The 22,206-nt window shown below is 42.9% G+C and overlaps 1 protein-coding gene across 4 annotated transcripts in view; it reads right to left on the minus strand.

Annotated features, from left to right (window-relative positions):
- Window positions 1-240: 240 nt before the first annotated feature.
- PPP6R2 (protein phosphatase 6 regulatory subunit 2) overlaps window positions 241-22,206 on the minus strand; it is a 151,878-nt gene continuing 129,912 nt past the window's right edge. For 2 of the 4 annotated variants that reach the window (XM_039520189.1, XM_039520188.1), the window contains 3 exons: window positions 15,719-15,742; window positions 4,368-4,523; window positions 241-833 (listed from right to left, as the gene is read on the minus strand). In XM_039520189.1, coding sequence (XP_039376123.1) covers window positions 782-833; window positions 4,368-4,523; window positions 15,719-15,742 — 232 coding nt within the window. In that variant the 3' untranslated portion in view covers window positions 241-781. Of the gene's footprint in view, window positions 834-947; window positions 1,230-4,367; window positions 4,524-15,718; window positions 15,743-22,206 lie in introns of all 4 variants that reach the window. The other 2 variants (XR_005592724.1, XM_039520190.1) reach the window with 2 other exon arrangements.

The raw sequence follows: 22,206 nt of genomic DNA on the forward strand, positions 1-22,206 counted from the left end.
AGTTTTGATGGCGTGGACGGAAATAACCAGTTGCTAAATGTTCCAAGCTCCTGCAGTGAACTGTCCTGCCCCAGAAACAGAGCACTGTGCAACACACTGGAATGCAGAGACAGCCCACTGCTCAAGACAGTTCAGTGTTACACTAACTTTGCTATCTGGCCTCTGGCTTGGGACACAATGTCATTGTCTTCCCTTTCACCCCCTCCCGCCCCCCAAAAAATCCCCAGCCCTCCCTGCCTCATCCCATTTAAAGTGTTTGTTTTATCTTTACCTCCTATGAAATGTTTCTGATAAGGCTTTATTGCTATACAAAAGCGGTGCAAATGCTGCCCAAAGACAGCTCCATCAGGAACTTTGGTCACACGACTGCAGGACTTATTGCGCACCGTCCAAGTCCCAGCGTTAGACCTGCTACCTTTCTGAAGAGAAGCTGAATACTGTGTGCAATAACACTAAGAAAATAGGATTGAACCCCAAAGAGAAAACAAAAACAAGGGAAGCAGAGAGAGGGGGACAAGGTACTAAAATTAGGCAGAAGGCTTCCTTGGGTAGGGCCGAGTCATTCCTGTGATGACTAACTGATCAATGCTACATTTAGACAAAACAAGTGTCTTCCGGAACAGATTGTTGGTGTTGAAATCGTGTGTCTGGTCCTGAATGCCAGCTCTCTCATCAATGCAGCATTTATTAAAAAATAAAATTAAAATGAAAAAAACTGACAAATTGCATCACCAGGTAGCAGCCTGGCCTGGATCAGACATGTCCCATTGCATTTGCTTCATCAAGCAGGGCCGTTTAATGTGGCTTCAGCACATGGCAAGACCTCCTCTTTCCTACAAGAAAAACAAACAGTATTACAATAAGCATTAAAGAACTAAGACAGCTGTGCCACCCACTCATCTCCTTTCAATCTTACACTGATCCGGGCATTCATCTGGACAAATCACCTTTTCTGTGACGCTGAAGCCATCCTTCCAGCATATAGTTTTTTCAATAGCCATGACCACAACATTAATAACTAAGCACTTGTATGGCACTGGACTGCCCCATTTTACATATGGAGAACTTGCAGTAAAGCTGTCCAAGGCCAAAAGTCAAAACAAGGATTAGAAGCCATATGCTCCTGGTTCTCAAGTGTGCACTCATATAAAATTCACTGGATACTGTACAATCCGATTGGCTGATGGCTGCGCTAGTGGAGTAGAACTACTTGAAAGCTGGGTTTTCTCCTGCAATACATCAAACAGCAGCTGAGGGAGGTGTCTAAAATCACCCTTAAGCCGTGAACAATATTAGTTAATGATGGATGTACTCCTTCAGCCACAGGGGCTGATATTACCTGTACCCTCTTCTCCGACTGCTTCACCCAACCCACTATCATCACCTTCAGTCTTGTCTGGGCAGAGTCTCAGCCAGCCCCAATCTCAACTAGACACTGGGTGAGGCACTGAATCAGATGAGATAGACACATGTAGCTGGGTGTCATCAGCCCACTGCACCCTGTGCCTCCTCACTAACACTTCTAAAAGCTCCACCCACATGTTGAACAGGAGGGGTGACAGAATGGCACCCTGTGGCACTCCAGACTTGAGAGGTCTTCGGGAACAAGGGCAACTGCCCACAACTACCTGTTGAGATCTGAGAGAGAAAAGAATGAAGGCACTGAGTGAAGCCCCATCTGCTCCTGCCAGGGTATCACCTCTTGATTAACTGTACTGAAGGCATAAAATACCACCAGCATGGAGACTTGGTCTTCATTCATCACCAGCACATCATCAACCAATGCGACTTAATGATGTCTTGGTGCTGTAGCCAAATCTATATCCAGATTGATACGGGTCAAGGAGATCAAAGGCATCCAGATACTTGGACAGTTGTCTCATACCAGCCTTCTCCACAAGGGAAGATGTGATATTGGACAATAAATGGTCAGTGTAAAGTGACGACTTCTTGAGCAAAGGACAGACTACTGCTTGCTTCAAAGCTATGGGCAGCCTGCCCTCTCGAAAAGATGTGTTGACGATCTTCACAAGTAAGGTGACCCGTTACTTCCCAAGTGGTCTTCACCAGACAGGAAGGATGCGGATCCAAAGCATAGGTTGTGGGACAAAGTTCTCCCAACACCTCCATTAGTTCAGGGAACACCACTGGCTGAAACACTCTCAGAGAAGATGAGGCCCTTGTTCCCCCAAGACCCTGCTCTGCCACCACAGAGGTAGACAGCCCATTGCTAAGCTGATCTACTGTGTCCACAAAAGGTCAAACAACTTCCTCACAGCTGGTGGAACTCCGACCTGCTACACAACTGAGACAGTCCAGGTTGACCAGACTACCTATTGCCCAAAACAAATTGGATGTCTGAGATTTTTCTTTGCCTCCCACAGAACCACAGCACAAGAATTTAAAGAAAATCTTTATGCTGCAACTTTTCAGCCTCAGCCCAAAACTTCCCTCTCGCTTCATTTGTCAGAGATCATCTGTAACATAGCGTGACCTGTAAGAACAAAGCCAGCAAAGAGGGCACCCAGGGGCCATCTCATCAACGGTGGGGATGGGGCGGGAGGAAAGTATTACAGGGCTCTACCAACCCATCGAGGGAGTGGTCCGTCGGTGGAACAGGATTCTCCCTGAGCTCTCTAGAACATTTCTAGTTCCATGACTTTCCACGGGTAGACCATCTAAACAGGTCCCTTCCCCAAGACGGATGAGGCCCAACCTCAAAGCACAGGAGGTAATGGTCAGTCTGTGACGGATGAGGCCCAACCTCAAAGCACAGGAGGTAATGGTCAGTCTGTGACAGATCTGAAGGTCCAGTTGCCCAACCTGCAATCCCAGCCAATGTGTAAGTTGAGACAGCAGCTACCAGGGATAGGCCCATGGTCATCATGGTGGCCAGGAAATCCTGAGCTGATTCTTTATCTACATGCAGACTGAAGTTGCTCATAGCACGCTCTGCATTTCCAATGTCACTGTAGTTGGGAATTCAGTTAGCTCGTGAAGTGACTTGGCAGCAAAGTCCGGGCAAGCGACACACTAAAATCAGTCCCATCTTACTCCTATCCTGGGACTCTCATACTAAATGGACACATGATCAGACACAGTTTTGGAGAAGATGATCTCCTATGCTCCCCCAACTTTGATGCATGATGTATAAAATACTCAGCTGGGAAGAACTGTAACAAAACTGGCCCAGCAGCATCAACCAACCCGAGAATGTTAATACGTGCAAAGTCAGGGGGTTCGTCTATTATGAAATCACAAATGGTTGATCTATTTCTCAAGTGAGCATTAAACATCATGAACCAAAGGCTCTTGAAAGCTCAGCCTTCCAAGGAGGTGAAACCAAAGAAACAGAAATTAAATGGACTTCTCTCATATTACAATGCCAACTCTCTATTAAAAAAAAAACTCTGATCCCTTGACCGGCTAGCTGGGTGAACAAATGACAGAAGGGGCCTGGGAGAGTTAGGAAGTTAAAAAGAATGTCCTCATGTTGGAGTGAAGAGCCAATCTCACTTGTGTTAGACCCTTCTGCCTGGTACTCTCCTCCTCCAGTCCCAGAGTGTCTTTGCCTTCTGCTTACAATTTGTTTCTACAAAGCATTTTGTGATCCTGTGCATTAAGGACACGAAACAACAAGATGCATCAAAATTAACACAATTCTGAAATGCTTTGGCTCTCCACCTAGAAATGTTCTAACTGCAGCCAAGCACTGCCACATGGGAATCAGGCGTCTGAGAGCAAGGACCAGGAAGTGCTACAGAGGCTGTGTGCCTGGCCCCAGGGGTGGAGGAAGTGCCTCATTATTGAGAAACAGCTCTCTGGCTGAGACACGGCATAGAATGCCCCCATGACAGCAGGGCCTTTGAGGATGACATCACTGGAAAGTCCCAAGGACCAAGCTACATAAAAAACCCTAAAAAGGTGACATTCCAAAGACTTCATAATAAGCACTTCCCTCTACCTCCCTGACTCCCAGTCTTAATCACCAAAACTATCCTCCAAATTTCTTCTCTCACATGATTTTCATTGGTTAAAACACTAAAGCTTTTAAGGTTCTTTTTAAAAAAAAAAAAACTAGACTATTTCCTTATGCAGAGTGAATATTAAATATCAAAGCCCTATGATTTATTTTTCATGGCATCAAAGATTTGATAAAATCTGTATGAAACTGCAGGATGTGTGCATTATATTGTAATAGTCTAACACACTGTGCTTTCAGTCTCATGTGTCACTAGGCACCCAAGACAGACCAGCATGCATTCTACTGTGCGCTAGTGCTAAGCTAAGGGATTCAATGGTTTGGTACAGAATAAATTACTGTTTTTGTCTGACTCACGGTGGTTAGAAAACTTCGACCCACTCACCTGTCTTTTGTTGTGCTTTCTGTGGCAGCCATGCCGACAGCTGCAGCGTTCTGGAGCTCCTCAGAATGCTGGGGCATGCTGTTTAGTGGTTTGGACACCTTTGTCGTTCCCATGTCTGTGATGGTCAGCTTGTCAATAACCAGGCAGTCTGCATCACTGTGTGAGGAGAACTCAAGCTCAAGTCAAACTGGCAACTGAGGGGTGTTAAATTCCAATGGAGAAAAATGGATTCTCCTCCTCGTCTAACAGAATACACCATTCCCACAAGTGGAGATATGTAATGAATGAATTCAAATGAACAGTAAAATCAAACTGGAATTAAAAGCATTCTACCTATCCTGGAGGCTATGTTTCCTAAAATCAGGACACTGAAAACGCATAAAACCACTGATTCCCACAAAAGACACTTCCAATCAATGCCACAGAAACAAGCCCACGAGCTTCCGTATATTCTTATTACCTGGAAGGAAGACGCGTTAGCGCTCTCCTAGATGCAAACGCTATTAATAGCATGTTGTCCAGCGATGGAGAATGGAGAACAAATACTGTCAGCCTGCTAAGTCATCAGCAGAAGGGACCCAACAAATGAAGTGCATTCAAATGAGAACCTTACAGATTAGCGGGCCGAGTTCACTGCTGGATGAAAGAAAATGACTCACCTATAATAGTGGATGGAGATTATCCATCACTATTCTCGGGGCCGTGCTCCTGCACTCAACCAAGGCTGGAAATCCCCAAGCCCAGAGTTCTTAAATGTTAGTTCCAGCAGAGCACTTTTCACATGGTCACCCGGGCACCCCTTCTGCTCCAACCTACAGCTGGCAAGTGAAGTCACTCCCATGTGTGTTTTTTAAAAAGTTTAATTTAAGTAGTACAGAACCTGGAGCTCTATGGGATGGAAGGTGGACTAGAGGTGATATCTTATGATTGGTAATTTTCAGACCACAGTTACAGTAAGTAATTCTCACCCCTGCAAAGATTCCTAAGAGAACAGATCCCCACACTTGGAGATTAACAGTTCCAAGGATGTCTCTATAAAACAAAATACAACATAACAAAATGAAAAAATCTGCAGCAGACAGTAAAGCTGCAGGCCAGGTAAATCTATCTTGGACGTTAACACTAAAGAACACTTTTCAGAGTGGAGAGATAAGATATTTCTATAAAATTCGGTGTGTTTTGTACTTTAACACAGTGAGATAAAATACCTCTAAAAACAGGCAAGAGGAGTTTAAAATACAGAGAGCCTAAAAATAAAGTCAGTTTGCTCCAAGTTAGGAGAGTTCGTCTGCCCCTAAACTGGAGACAGTGATTCTGTGACACTGACAGACCAGACCTTGACTCCAGCCTAAAGGATGAATCTAAGTTACAATGCTTTGGGAACATACCATGCTGACATACACCGTATGACTGCACTGCAGATCTCAAATTATTAACATTATTTAATACGTATATTGCAGTGGTTAGAATGTTGCCGCCAGAGTAAAACTTGCTCTACAGAATGGGCTTTGTGATGTGACAAACCTGTACTGCTGCCAGGTTACTGACATGAGAGAAGCAGCCAGCCGCTTACACATGCTTCTTTTGGTAACAGTGAAAACAAAGCAAAACTGAGTAGATATCCTGAGGATTTTAGTGTACTCCAGATAAAAACTTAGGGAACTTCTGACATGCAGCTTCTGGAGAAGGGCTTTTCTGCAATGAGCATATAGGCATGGAAGGAAAGATAGCAGGATGAGTGAGTGATTAAGTAGAAATTCGGTCACCACCTTATGGAGGAATCTAGGATGTGTCCATATCACCATAGTCTGGTGGTTAAAGCATGGGATAGGCAATCTGATTTGGGTTCTATTCCTACCTCTGCCACTGCCACGCTCTGTGGTCTTGGACAATTCACGGTCTCTCTGCCTCAGACTTCCCCAGTTGTAAAAACAGACTTTTATAAGGTGCTTTAAGATCCTCTGAAAGGAGCTAAATACAGTTAGTGCAAAATGTTGTACTATCTTAAAAGAATTTGCATGAGATGAGATCAGAAACTAACACCCATTATTATTTGTTATTTGTATTATCAAAGCACCTGTTTATGGACCAAGATCCCACCATGTTAGGTGCTATACAAGCACAGAACAAACAGAAGCTCCCTGGCCCAAAGAACTCACCATCTTAGTATAAGACAAGAGACAACAGATGGACGCAGAGACAGGGGAGTACAAGGAAACAATGAGAGAGTATTGGTCAGCATGATTGGCTGTGGTCTCAGCACACCAGCGGCCTTACCACTGTCAAATTGTAACCTTCTAGTAGCCTCATTCTAAGCAACTAGGAAGGGTTGAGATGCCGCCTCAAACACCAGTCTTCTATTTCTACACTCAGCAGCCACGCTGACAATGCAAGCGATCACTAATTGGTCTGGTTCAGCATTATCAGATAGGGTCAGACACTCACAATGATGACACTGACCACTCAAATCCTGGACAGGTTTAAGAATATCATCTGTATGGAAATGTTACAAGCATGTAACATTTCTCTCTCATGAGTCTGGTTAGGACAGAGGTTGCCGAAGAGATCTGTCTGAGCAGTAGACTGAGATGGCATCACTTAACAATGCAGTCTGTTCCCAGTGTAGTCTCTTAGTTTGTTGTTCACAGTGCCTGTGAACAGACCGCTGATATTTCCTATTCATGAAAGATCTAATCACCTGCCTCCTGATCTGAGGCCACTCATGTGAGTCCTCTAACAACAGTCCCAACTGGTCTGTGATTGTGCCTTCCTTTCCAATGGCTAAGTGGCCACTTAAGCATGTCTTGTGGGACAATCTGTACAAGGAAGTATATCCTCCTCTTCTGCTTGTTGATGTAAAACACTATGGCCTAATTGTTCATATGTATTAGGACCAACTTTTGGGATACTGGTCTCTAAAGGTTCTTGGCAATCTAGACTGCACTCTCCAACAGTTACAATGGTCTTGAAGATACTGTACATAGAATCTGTCTGCACAAATGCCTCATCCCTGCCAGAGTTCATCCGTGGTTACTACCGTTTGGATCACCAGAATTTGAAAGCCTCCTTCCAACTGACACCAAGTCACAGGGCATTGGAGGTCACTCGCCACCTGCATGTTATGTGGACCTCTCTGGGTATGTCTACATTACAGCTGGGCAGTGTGATTCCCAGCATGGGCAGCCAGACTTGCCAGTGCTCTGCGTGAAATAGCATGCTAAAATAGCAGCGTGAATGCTGCAATACAGGCAGTGGCTTGGGTTAGCCACTGAAGCTTGGACCTGGGAGGTCAGACAGGCTTGGATTTGGGTGGATAGCCAGCACTGGGAATTACATCTCCCAGCTGCAGTGCAGACATACCCTGTATAGTTTAGCAACACCAAGACTCCAGGGTTGATTGAGTTTGCCTCATCTGTTGGCATGTGATGGCTGGTATCTTTTGGCCCTGGCAAATCCTCTCCGCTGGATCCACAATGTCCTGATGCAGGAATGTCTTGAGTTAAGCCTTCTACAACAGGAATCTTTTGTACTGTCTGTCTCTACTGAACAAACTGAAACTTTGGGCAGATAATCTTGAACCCCAGAGATGCAAACAAGTTGATACCAGCAATGGACTGATACTTGGATCTTCTCCAAAGTGATGGTCTTGATCAGCCAATTATCCAGATAGGGGAACAACTGAAATCCAATTTTTAGGTACCTACCTACGACTGTATCTTGCTGGACCAACACAAATGCGCCTTAAACACAATCTCAATGCCTAGGTGAGACACTCAACTAAGTACTCAAGGACTGAGCTACTATGGCCTAGAGAGCCAATATTTCATCTGACTTATGAGATGCATCAGAGGAAGCCAGGAGAGTTTTGAGGCTCTCCATACAGGATTTGACTGCTCACCGTGATAGCCATGAACAGATTTCACAGCGGAGCCAGTCCTGCTCCATTCCAAAGTACAGGGCACAGTAGATATATATGCCTGTTTAGGAAGGACTTGGTTTGACCACACTCTGAACACATTTTAAAGCCTAGAATGCTACCTTCTCTCCATACTTGCTAGATAATAAAAGGAATTGGGGGAGGGAAGGAACAAGTCAAAATGTTCACCTGTGCAAATGCTGAAAACAAGGAAAAACCAATCCCCTTGAACAGAGCTGTACCCCTAGAGGTCAGAGTTTCAATATGCCAAGTGACACATGCATCACTGTCTGCTGATCAAGCTGGACTGCTTTGAAGAAGTGGGCGGTTATAAGAGTTGGAGTTTCAAGTCATCTAACAAATTGTTTTGGGGATGGTGGAATAATGCAATGATTGAAGTGCCAGAGTCTGGAAAAAATGTACTCTGTGATATTGTTAGTGCTGATGAGGTGTCCACGTGAGCTGGTAGCCACGAAGCCTGAAGTAGCTACGTACAACAAATAAAGGGAAGCTCCTACTCTGATTAAAACAATGTGACAGTGATACATATGGCCTAAAATGGAACACTTCAAGGCTATTTGATCTAGACTTTGCTGATGACATCGCTCTTATCTATGAAGATGCCAATGGACTACAAAAATGCACAAACCAAATAAAAGTAGTAATGGAGAAGATAGGTTTGAGATACAATGCAAAGAAATGTCAAGTCATGTTAATGGGGATTATAGGGACAGAAATCAAAACTGAAGAAGAGAAACTGGAGAAGGTGGACAATTTACGTATCTTGGAAGTACCATCAGCCAAGGTGGTACTAGTTCTGAGGAAATAAGAAGTATCAGAAAGGCAAATGCTGCATTTGGAAGACTCAAAAACATCTGGCAACTCAAAAACATCTCCCTCAAGACAAAACTGAACACGTACACCTCTACCCCAATATAATGCGACCCGATATAACACGAATTCGGATATAACGCGGTAAAGCAGTGCTCGGCGGGGGGAGGAGGGCAAGGCTGCGCACCCCAGCAGATCAAAGTAAGTTCGATATAACGCGGTTTCACCTATAACACAGTAAGATTTTTTGGCTCCCGAGGACAGCGTTTTATCGGGGTAGAGGTGTATAAAGCAATTATTATCGCCATCACAACATATAGCAGTGAGACATGGCAACTTACCAAGAAAGATACGCAAAAGCTGGATGCATTTCATCACAAATGTCTGAGAAGAATATTGGGAATAACATATAGAAATAGGAAGACAAAAGAAGTAGTCAGAAAAATCACTGGACAAGGCACCCTCTCACAAATAATCTACAAAAGAAGACATCAGTGGCTGGGACATGTGCTAAGAATGGAAAAAGAACACATACCAAATACTGCCGTTGAATGGAAGCCAGAAAATGCAAGAAGAAAGTGAGGAAGACCGCTAGTAACATGGAAACGAACAGTTCTGAATGACATCAAGCACCTTACCAAGAAATGGGAAGATTTGGAGAGAAGGGCAGTTGACAGGCAAGGATGGCAAATGTGGGTAGCCCAATGTGCAGTAAAACACAGGATGGACTAAGGGCTGGTCTACACTTCGGGGGGAAAACGATCTAAGATACGCAACTTCAGCTACGTGAATAACGTAGCTGAAGTCGAAGTATCTTAGATCGAATTACCTACCGTCCTCACGGTGTGGGATCGACGTCCACAGCTCCCCATGTCGACTCCGCTACCACCGTTCGGGTTGGTGGAGTTCCGGAGTCAACAGGAGCTCATTCGGGGATCGATATATCATGTCTAGATGAGACGCGATATATCGATCCCCGAGAAATCGATTGCTACCCGCCGATACGGCGGGTAGTGAAGACGTACCCTAAGGTCTAAGGCCTACACTGACTCCTCTCAGACAAAGTTGGTGGTCGGAGACTCTGGGGTGCTGCCAGAACCAACTTTAAAACTTTGAGTCTGGGGAGTTTTCTGCCTCAGTTACTTGTAGGAGCATGTACTCAAGAGTGGAGAGCTGCCACGAAGCTTGTCAGTGTTAATTTGTCACCCAGTGAAATGCCCCTCCCCCCTTTTAAAAAAATCTGTTATACCACCGTGGTCTGCTTTTCCTGCTCAACTAATGTTTTTTCTCACTTACATGTTGTCTGTGTCTTTTTAGACTAAGTTCCTCAGGGCAGGCACAATACAATAATTATTAAAATAACAATGGTCACTCCAGAGAAAGAGGAATTACTTGCAATAGAACTTTTTCCAAAAGTTGTCATCGTTTGTTAGGTATCTCCTGTATGTTAGAGTGAGGCAGCTTCCAAAACACCACGGGTTGAAGTTTCAAAGAGACACATCAGATTGATTGACGGATGCACAGCGCCTCACATCTTGTAAAAAACACTTTTTTAGGTTTACCATTTCCAGCAAAGATCAGAATTCAGATCTAAGAGAAGTGGATTGATATATGTGAAAAATAAATAACTGGCACTTATTTAGCAGATTTCATCTAGGAATCTTATGGCATTTTGAATACAATAAATTAAGCCCCATCCCTTTTTTACAGATGGGAAAACAGCAGAAATTAAGCCTAATATTTTATAATCAAGGTGCCTCATGTTAGGCTCCTAAATTCCCTGTTTAGCTATCTAAAAAACTGAAATCATGGGATTAAAAAAAAAGATAAACCCTGTCTACACTTGGAATTAGCCCCAGTTGCAAGCCATCAGTGCAAACCCCTAGAATAGACAAGGAAAATCATGTTTTGGAGCTTACCCTGGTTTCAAGCAGGTTTTAAATAACTTTTCAAGACATGTGGATCGATTACATGCACATGTTATGTGAGGGGTTATGTGAGAAAATGCACACTGGTTCCTAGCTGCCTTTGGAGAATTTGTTAAGAAGCTCCCATACTGGAAATGTGTCTTCGTCACCTTGTTCTCAGAGTAATTCTTCTCAGAGATTTGCCTTTCGTGAAGCTGTATGAGAAACTGCCTCTACTGATAATCCCGCTCTCTCTCTCTGGTGAACAATTTCAAACATAGATTCATAGATTCCAAGGCCAGAAGGGACCATTGTGATCACCTAGTCTGACCTCCTGTATAACACAGACCAAATAACTTCCCCAAACTTGTTTCTCAGGACAAGATCTAATGCACATCTTCTCCTGAGTTCTCATCTTTTACTGTATGTACCTATATAAGGAATAATTTACATCATATAGAATTATTTTCAATGAGGTGTCATTGATACTGATTGGAGCCAGAAGTTAGCTTTCTTTTCTCTAGTACAGCACGTGGCTTCCTCAATCTGATAATACAACTGTGTGTTCTGCAAGTGTTATTTCTTCCTCAGCAGTGAACAAGAATAAAAGATTAGTTCTCATTTTGCAATTAATGTAGGTCGCATAAAAGCATCCTGTAATGAAAATGATATATTGTTAAAATGCAGCGCTAGGCTGTCCAGCTAATAAAGAAAGCAAGCTCCATTTGGCAGCTTCTGTGCATACGAAATATTTATCTTTTTATTTCCAAAATGTCTTTCCCACAGATTATTGTAAAATATTTTAATGCTGCTATATCTTGTTTCTATTCCTCCCTGCCAACCAGTTCGACTATGTAAACTCAACAATTAAATCTAACCTTCACGAGGATTACTGCAATCAAACAGCCTTGCCCGCCTCATCCTTCCACTGACCTACTTATTGAGAAGCACCAAGGCTAGCAAAACAAATTTAATTCCCATGGCTTCACTGGGCATTCACACATGCCAGATGGACTCTCATTCATACTACCAGGCAGAAAATCCACAAACTACAGCACCTAACGTAGTTTCTCATGATGATGATGAGGAGCCCGTTGATAAAATGCATCTCACTGTCAAAGACCTGTAAAGAAGTCAGGCTGAAATGGTCAATGATCGAAGGGCTTAAAGTATTTCAGAAAAATATGGATTTGATACTAAATAAGGCAACCTTAGAATCCAATTCTACCCACCTCTGACGCTTACTATTGTTGCTCCAGGGATACACTCTAGTTATCCTCTAGTCTCTCTTTGGTAAACAATTAATAAGTATCATAGACATCAAAACATTGTAAGGACAGACTAGGAAGGATGGTGACACTACAAATGGATGTACAAGCAGCATACCTAAACAGTACAAGCCCCATGCTGAGCCTATAAACAAGCCCTTTAAAGCCAAATTCTGCAACAGTCAACCAAGGACAAAACCAAAACGAGATGCAATGACAATCATGCTAAATTACATCGTTTCAACAGGCTGTTGAAACTATCTGTTGGCTAGTAATTAAACAAGGTCACAAAACACAGGAGGGCTCAATGAATAGTTCCCAGATTACACAATGCCATTTTATGTTGTAAAAGCCAACAGATACACGAGCACAGAAGATCCAGTCTATGATAATTAATTGCACTAAACTTCCATCTTTGATTACAAAACATCAATTTTTACAGTGAAATGTGAGACTGCAGTTTGGTCACCGTTCCTTTATTTGTTTTTTGCTTTTAAAATACATGTAAATTGATATTTAACCAATTTCTATAGAAAAGATGGAGATATGTTACCTGTCTAATTTTCCACAGCATGCTTAGCTTCTGAATAATCCATTTAATGCATTCCAGCAAACGTGCCATGCTAAGGGCATAACTAAATGCTAGCAAGACAACTGACTCTTCTGCTTATTTTTTTCATGCTTTCTCAGAAAAAATGAGAAGTCCACAGGTCATGCAGGATGAAGAATCAGCAGGCACAGAAAAGAAAAATGTATCCCAAAATGGGAGAGCTCAAAACATCCACTGTGACAATATAACTCCATTCAGTCTGGGAAACTGGAGGGTTATTTTCTCTGCTGCATGTAAGTGGATGCTACACCAAATTCCTTGCTCAACAACAGCAAAAAGAAAATTGTGAGATAGCTTGGCGCCAACTGTTTGGTTATACTGTACAAATGCCATCAAAGACATATTCTCCTTTCTGGATCCTTCATGCAATGGAGAGAATGCCAGCTCCATGTCGGAGTTCATGCCCAAAGCAATGGGAACAACCATTTCCAGCTGTTATTTCAGAGCTATTTCAGAAGAAGGAATTTAAGGTTTTCACTGCTGCTAACAAATATGTAAGCTAAATAGTTTCAACCTAGAACTAAGCTATCATTGAACATAAAAGAAGGGACTTCCTGTTCTACAGGAGCTCCCTTAATGAATCCGGAATTTGTTGGCATCAGCTCCTTTTTACTTCAGACTTAAACTACTGCAGTGCTTACTTATGATACATAGCCACTGTACCTAAGGCATTTACTAAGAATGAGCATTATACAGAGATCAGAAAAAATAGTTTTCATAGATAGCAAACATTATAGTTTAGACTAAATTCCAGCCTCCATTCTAACCCCACTTTTTCTGTTGCTCATTAAAACAAATCTTTTGGGGATGAAATTTTCATGCTTAGCCTCAGCTCAGAGTTGAATTTTTTCTGGATGGGGGAGACACTAAATCTAAACTGATCTGACCACTTTTCAGAACAGCGGGTGTAAAGAAAACAACATTAGTCCCTAACTTGAAAACATCTAATGCTATAGACTGCAAACTCGGCAACATTTTAGTTGTCACCAAGGAAAGGTGAAACAAAAACAAAACAGCCAAGTGTGGAGAAAAATTATTTTAAAAGTTATGAAATTTAAAAAATGCTAGTCTAAGCCTACACAACAAAATATCAGCCACTTTTTAGTGTGCCTCAGCTTTAAAAGGAGCCACTTAAGTTCATCATTTAAGGGGAACTCAGCAGTGAAACACTTTTTACTCCCTTTAAATAACAGGGAAATACAATCCAAAAGCTTATGTTGATAATAATGGTGAAGTTGAAAAATTAATCACATAGAACGTGGAAATTCAAAAGTAATTTCCCACAAAAAATAGGTACCACATTGCACATACGTAAAATTCACTATTGCTGCTTTACTTGTTCAATGTCAATCTTATTACTGTTTATGCTTTTAATCATATACCATAAATATACAAGATGTGAAACACAGCTGAATTAACACCACTGAGGGAACCTTAACCTTCTGTTTTCCTGGCTCATATGCTTAATTCTACACCCTTAGTAATGCACTAACATTAGTTTTTCAGATCTCATGTTCACTTTTAATATAATTTAGAGAAATTCTTTACCTGGCACTATTTAAAATATCTTAATTCTGAGTACTGCTGGTGTCTCCCTGAACAAGGACTTGAATTTCACTGAGACTTCCTGCCAGGAAGTCTAGCCTGACAGCACAAGTTTGAGACAAAGGAAAAATGCAGCTCAGCCTTTGAATGCTTGAGAAAGACAGAAAACTGTCAAAGATGTGTAAAGTGGTAATATTTATTAGAAAATTATTAAAATAAGATCTTAAGTGGTCCAAAAATATTTTTAAATACCATTCATCCACAAGTTTTAAAAGTGCCTGAATCTCAGGTGCATTTAATACTGGACTGCATTTTCTATGTCTAGTACTACAGTATGTCAGAATGACGGCTCCCTGTGTGACTGATAACCATGTTTCATTATGTTATGACAGTTTAAATGATTTTCTAAAGTGATTTAACTCTTCTTTCAAATTAGACATAATTATTAGGATATCACTTATTTTATACTGGAACTTTCTTTTTATCCCTGATCTAATAAGGAAATAATTACAGCAGAGCCTTGCTAATTTGCACTAAATGACTGGGACACCCAGTGTGAATTGATGAATTATTGAAAATGAGTAAAAACACAATTTTAAAAAATGAAAGATAATATAGCTCAAAATGTCTTGTGATTTGACAAATGTAATTTCGGGTTTTTTACTGATAGTACTTTGTAACATACTAGTAAGTGTTTTGCTAAGTTAATTCATTGAAGTCTCAAGTACGGAGATGTCACTACAGCACTTTCCCCCCCACACTGATAGCAGAAATAACTGATTTCAATCGAATTGTGTGCAGTAACAAAGGGCAGTTAACAAGGCTTCACTGTTAAGTCTACTTGAACATAAACCAACCCCTCCCTTGTAAAATTATTAAAACCTATTCCTATTTTCAGAAAGAGCTCGTGAACAGGTGGAATGGCAGAAGCTCAAGGACACAATGAGATACATGAAACTATCCAAATACTGTAATAATTTTAAAAAGGTTCTTTAACAGGTGTGCTGCCTCTGCATGTATTTTTCACACAGGACTCCACACAACTTCAAGTTAGGCATTTCAAAGTATTGCTTCTAGGCACACGTTTAACTGACAGTGGAACTGACAGTGGAAGTGTCAGTTTTCTAGTGTCATTTGCCAGTTCAGTAATTCAGCAGCTCTGTTCCCAATTCAGCATCAAGGACTTGGAAATCAGAAGGAAGTAGCTTAATAAAAGGAGAGATTACTTGTCAGGTGGATGTTTGGAACCCTGAAAATGTCACAATTATACATACCCTCTGACTGAAGGTCTAAATATTCTGAGCAATACCCACAGCAAGATAGAAAGGCAGCAAGAGAGACAGAGATAGGCAGAAAGGAGAGAAAGAAAAAGAAAACAGTAAAGATTAGTGCAAAAACAGACAAAAGAATTAACTTTGCATTGCTATCCTCAGATGCCTTCCTTCCCTGTAAAAATGACATGGCAAGGGATGTTTAAAAGCTTTTCTAATAAGGTAATAAAAGGTAATAATTGGAGATATACCAATCTCCTAGAACTGGAAGGGACCTCGAAAGGTCATGGAGTCCAGCCCCCTGCCTTCACTAGCAGGACCAATTTTTGCCCCAGATCCCTAAGTGGCCTCCTCAAGGATTTTAGCAGGCCAATGCTCAAACCACTGAGCTGAATTCTGTGCACTGGAACCTTCATGTAAAACTGTGCCCAATATACACAAAAGTAGATGAATCAACACACCATAAAGAACAGCCTGCTCAAAGTTGACACTTAAAATACAAATTCTAGATTATCAAATAGCAAAATATGCCAGAAACAGGAAACTTTCTAGTCATCACCAGATGAACTCTACAAGGTCCCGTTGCACATTTTTTCCAATTAATCTAAGATGTCAAATTTACTATGGATCTTCCAGGGGGGAAATATATCTGCTGACGATGGCTGAAATAGCCTATCACTTGTGTACGACCCTTTAAAACTGCTGTAAGAATATGGCACACCTGAACCAAAACTGCCATGGGTAAGGTTTTGCTGTGCAATGCAAGGAGATGATTAACTCAGGTGTGTTTCAACCATACCATCATGTAAAAAGCCTAAATGCAGATGCCAGATCCATCAGTGATACATCTCCAACCTGCGGATTCACAAGAGAATAAGTACCACCAATCACGAATGCTACCTGCTTTTATTTATTTGGGGTGGAGGGAAGGTCAACAGGAAGCAGAGTCTTGGAGGTGATTTAAAGAGGTTCCCAGAATTTGGAAAAGGTATAGTGGCAGCAGACTGGAGTAGACATAGAGGGCCATGTGTAGTGCCCTTAACAGCAGGATACTAATAAGTAGGGTACTAATAAGTGTAGTGATTACACACTCACCAGAACTATTTATTAAACATAGGTTATGTTATAGTACCCATCACAGTAGTATTGAATTCTACTGTAGCTCTTTAAAACTCTTCTCAATCTAGAAGAAGATTTTGCTCCTCCTTGGTAGCTGGCATACTACAATGTTGCCCTGTTGTGTGTCATAATTCTCCTGAAGTGACCCTTGATCTTGGGTAGGAAGTGATGGCACGCATTGTAGACTACCCCTAGCTTGAGGACGTTAATGTGAAGCAACAATTCTTGATGGTCCACTTGCCCTGTGGTGTAAACTTCTGCACGTGTTCCCAACACATACCTTTTGGGGGTCCTTCAACCAATCAAGAGTGTCAAGGACCCCGTGGGGAAGGAATGCTCGTTTGAACAGGCTATGTCTATTTGGTGTGTAAAAGGTTCTGAGATAGGTTTGAATGCATCTGGAGTGGAGCCTTGCAAGGGGCATCATAAATGTGCAGGCCACCATATGACCAAAGAGTTGTAGGCAAGACCTCTCTGTGGTCTGAGGGCTCTATTGTATCATGCATATGAGGCTGGACATGGTGTCGCACCTGTCTGTGGGTAGGTATTCCCTATTGGTTATTGAGTCCAGCATGGCCCTGATTAAGTCTATATGCTGAGCAGGTATTAGGTTGGACTTCTCTGCACTGAGGTGAAGGCCCAGGGAAAGAAACAGAGCTAGAGACTTTTGGTGTCTGACCTGACTTCAGAGAAAAAGCTGCCCTTGAGAAGCCAGCTGTCCAAGTAGGGGAAGACGACTATTCCCATCCGACAGAGGTGAGCAGCAACTACTGGGAGCCATTTGTAAAGCCATCAAATTGGTCCCTTTGGTCCTGTGGCAGATGGTCAATAAGTTGAAAGAACTTTGAGTAGATGCTGTCATCATCTTTTGCCAGCAGGGCATCATAATTTTGCTACCCTAAATTGTAATACTGCTGAGAAGTAGCTCTCTGCAGGGGTTGCCTGTTCTTCTCGTTGACCACACTGACCACCAAGGAGTTGGGGGTGGGAAGAGAACAAAAGATATTCAGAGCACTTGGCCGGATGACGGTATTTTTTGCCAGCCGTCTTGCACGTAGGCAGAATGGTGGCAGGTGTCTGCCAGATGTTATGGGCTGGTGACAATAGTGCATCATCAATAGGTAGGGCTACAAGTATGTCATGAAGGTCACAGATTCCCTGACTTTCCACAATCTCCCTGGCACTGGGTGCCCTGCAGAAGTCCAGGCACTGCCAGCAGCGGGGGGATTCTCCCGCAGCAGCCCAGCCACCACCAGCAGCAGGGGAACCCCCCAGCTCCCAGTGGATGCAGACAGTGTGTGTGGGGGGGGGGGGCGATTAGAGGGACGGGGCACAGCCTGCTGCTGCATGCAGCAGGGAAGGGTGCTGGACCTTCCTCCCTCCCCATTTTGTAAGGGATGTTTTTAGCAAAAGTCAGGGACAGGTCATGGCTTCCGTGAATTTTTGTTCATTGCCCATGACCTGTCCATGACTTTTACTAAAAATATCCATGGCAAAATCCTAGCTTTATCAATAGGCAGTGCTATCTTGTCTTGTGATGTAGCATGGAGGATATCCATCAGGGAATGTCGGGATTCCTGCACCTGCTCCAGCGGAAGCTGTAAAGTCTCGACTGCCTTCTTCATCAAGTCCTGAAAAACTTTAAAGTCAGCTGCGTAGGATGGTGGAAGGGGCATGACTGCTTCATCAAGAGACTACAAGGATTTGTCGGAAGAGGGAGTTTCCTCCTTGACTCTTCACTCTTGGTGTTCCACAAAGTCTTCCCGCAGAGGTGGTGCTCCCAGAGTCCAGAGGGCTACTCCTTTTGGCATGCCTTTCTGTGGGAAGGCACCCTGCAAAATTGGTTGCTGCAGGAAGCCTAAGGCTTCCAGAATGCCCAGTGTGGCAGAGCATGTGGAAAGGGAGTAGGACCTCAGGGGTGCTCCTGACAAGATTGGCGGGGAGGGTGATGGCCAGATCCCAGAGTCTCCTCCTCAGGATACACTCAGGGGATGGAGGAGGAGAGGGAAGGGAAGGGTGGCTGAATCCTGGACAGAGATGTCCAGTTCAGAAGATGTGTAATCCCTTAGGTCCAATGGGGAAGCTAAGGGTGTTGGTACTGGTAGCTGAGTATGTACTTGGGGTCGGATTGGTACTGGCAGCTGGGTGGGAAATGGCATCCAAATCAGTACAGGTGGCCAACTTTTTGTAGCAGGATGCGACAGTACCAATCAGTAGGTCGGTACCGGTGGGTGCCTGAAGTACTGAGAAAGGAATCCTCTCTGCACCTCTCAGGAGAGTGGAATCTGGCTCCTGTCATGCAGAGGTCCCTGTGGGAAAGAACAAAGTTGGCACTGCTGATCTGGGGCAGTACTCCTTCAGCTGAAGAGGGTCAAGCGGTACTAGAGACGGTGTGAATGAACGGGAGTGCACACGCCCATGGCCCTCAGAGGGTGCCGAAGTCAGGGTCGGTGGTTTCTTTGAGTCCCTGCATCTGGAGGGCTCCGAAGGTACAGAAAATGTTGTTGAGTGTGTCTGTTTGCGTGGGGTGGTAGATCTCTTCGGCAGTACTGAGCCTTCAGTGCCATAAAAAGCAGGAGCCTCAGCAGTACCTGGAGCGGGATGCAAAGTCTCTTAGACCCTGATCTTTGGGAAGACCTCTCACAGTGCTTCAAGTCCCAATCGAGGGACTGGGATCGCTTCTTCTTGGAGCATTTGGAGGCCTTTGAAGATGTCCCCTGCTCTTTGCTCCCTGGAGCTGCAGCATAAGTCAAAGAGGCCGCAGTAGATGTACGGGGGAGAATCTACCTTGCAGGCCTCAGAGATCACCTACCAAAACGGAGCTTTAGTCTACCTTATCTCCACTTGCAAGATCTGCTTTTAAACCTGATGCAGACCTTGCACTTAGACGGGACGTGGGACTCTCCAAGGCAGCTGGAATGCCTGTTGCTGAGGGGAAATAGCTGTGGCAGGTCTGGCAGGGTTTGAAGCCTGGGGTTTGGAGCATAGTCAGACAAGGAATAAACCGCAGCTGAAAAAAGGGCCAGGCTGGGAGCCCTAGCCATGGCCAACCAAGGGGACAGGTGAGAGCACAAAGAAAATTGAAAACTTGTGCTAAGGGAGAGAACTAAAATAAAAATCAAGGTTAAAAAAAAGTAAAATAAGGGCATAAAAACAAAAAAGGTACAAATTATGCAGGTAAGTAGCGGACACCACAATATTCTGTCTCCAACCTCAGGCAGCTGAAAAAAAACTGGAGCAGTGGCGGATCTGGCCCTCCCTATATACCCGCCGTCCAGAGCAAGAGGATGTGCAGGTCGCAGGCGCAGACCCCCAGACACTGCTCAGGAAAAAAAATCTTTGAAAGAAGGCGTATGAGCACGCACATACAGAATGTGGAGCACTCATAGGGGCATATACTTGAAGAACAAATGTTATGTATTATTACTGCATGTAAGAGTAAAGAGAGAAAAACTTATCAACCTCAAATTGATTAGAGTCCTCTCTTGATGCTAAAAAGTGCACTGCAAAGCTTTCCCTAAAAGAAATGGGATTTTGGTATCCTAAAAATCCTTTTGTGCATCTGTTGCACAAGCCAAGGAGGGTTAAAATTCACATGGCTGGCGCTCTAGTGAGCCACTCGTACCGATTGTTAAGCAGATCACAGCTGTTATTCCACGAGGAACTCCTACAAGAAACACAACGACATACAATGCAGGAAGGAAACATTCTCAGAGATTATCAAAGTTCACTAATGCAAAATACTTCCAGGTCTGTTTCCTCTATTAGTATTTAAAAGCTTTTTTAATCATCATCACAGTGATGATGTCAGAATCATAGAAATGTAGGACTGGAAGGGACTTCAAGAGGTCATCTAGTCAACCTAGACCATCCCTGACTAGTGTTTGATCCAACCTGATTTCAAAAACCTCCAGTGATGGGGATTCCACAACCTTCCTTTGAAGCCTATTTCAGAAGTTAACTACCCTCACAGTTAGAAAGTCTTTCCTAATATCTAACCTAAGTCTCCCTTGCTGCAGATTAAGGCTATTACTTCTTGTCCTACCTTCAGCGGACATGAAGAACAATTGATTAACATTCTCTTTATATCAGGCATTAAACATGTGTGAAGACTTATCAGGTTCCCCCTCAATCTTATTTTCCCAAGACTAAACACGCCAAGTTTTTTTTAACCTTTCCTTGTAGGTCAGATGTTCTAAACCTTTGATCATTTTTGTGGTTTTCCTTTGGAATCTCTCCAACTTGTCCACATCCTTCCTGAAATGTGGTGCCCAGAATTGGACACAGTACTCCAGCTGAGGCCTCATCAGTGCCAAAACAGAGTGGGACAATTACTTCCTGTCTCTTACATCTGACACTCTTGTTAATACATCCCAGAATGATACTACTTTTTCACAACTGCACCCTATTGTTGACTCATATTCAAATTGTGATCCACTAACTCCCAGATCCTTTTCAGCAGTACTTCCACCCAGACAGTTATTTGCCATTGTTAAATGATGCATTTAATTTTTCCTTCCCAAGTGTAGGACTTTGGACTTATTTTTACTGAATTTCATCTTGTTGAACTGAATTTCATCTTACTATACATCTTCTATATGAGCTCCATCTCAGGCCAATTTTCCCTCTCTTAATTACTGAGAACCATTTCTCCATGTTTTGCAACTCCTTTGGAGGAGATTAGGAAAGACAACATTTATTGGGTGCATATGAGAAAAAACTTCAGTTTGTCTCAAGGTAATCCCTTTGGTGATTGCAGACAATCATTCATGTCTTCAAAATCTCTGGCATAGCACAGTACTGATTTATTAAATGTTAACATACACTGTGAAATTATCTATTATGTAGCACTATGACGACAAATGAGTTTTAAACCCTAATAAGAAGCATTTCTTTAGCACTTGACATTCTCTTAGGACTTTACTACACACATTAATTCATTAATCATCTGCATCCTAGTGGAATAAATATTAGCTACATTTTATGGATGGGCAAACTAAGGCACAGACCCTACCAACATCTTCACAACTGAGCATCTAAAGTTATGTACAATGTTATTACAGTCCCAGGATATTAGAGAGACAAGGTGGGTGACCAACTTCTCTTGGTGAGAAAGATAAGCGTATGAGCTTAAACAGAGCTCTTCTGCAGGCCTGGGAAATGTACTCAGAGTGTCACAGCAAAATACAAGGTGGGACAGATTGTTTAGCATAAGTTAACACATATTTCAGGGGACCATTCAAAGTGAAGTGGCCCGCTAACACCTCTCTAGTCCTAGGGGGAAAAGGAAGAAAAAAGAAAAAAAAAGCTGGGCAGGGGGTAAAGTTACAGATTGTTGTAATAAGCCATAAATCCAGTGGGCTTATTCAGTC

The sequence above is a fragment of the Mauremys reevesii genome, linkage group 1, assembly GCF_016161935.1.
Source record: "Mauremys reevesii isolate NIE-2019 linkage group 1, ASM1616193v1, whole genome shotgun sequence".
Classification (NCBI taxonomy): Eukaryota; Metazoa; Chordata; order Testudines; family Geoemydidae; genus Mauremys; species Mauremys reevesii.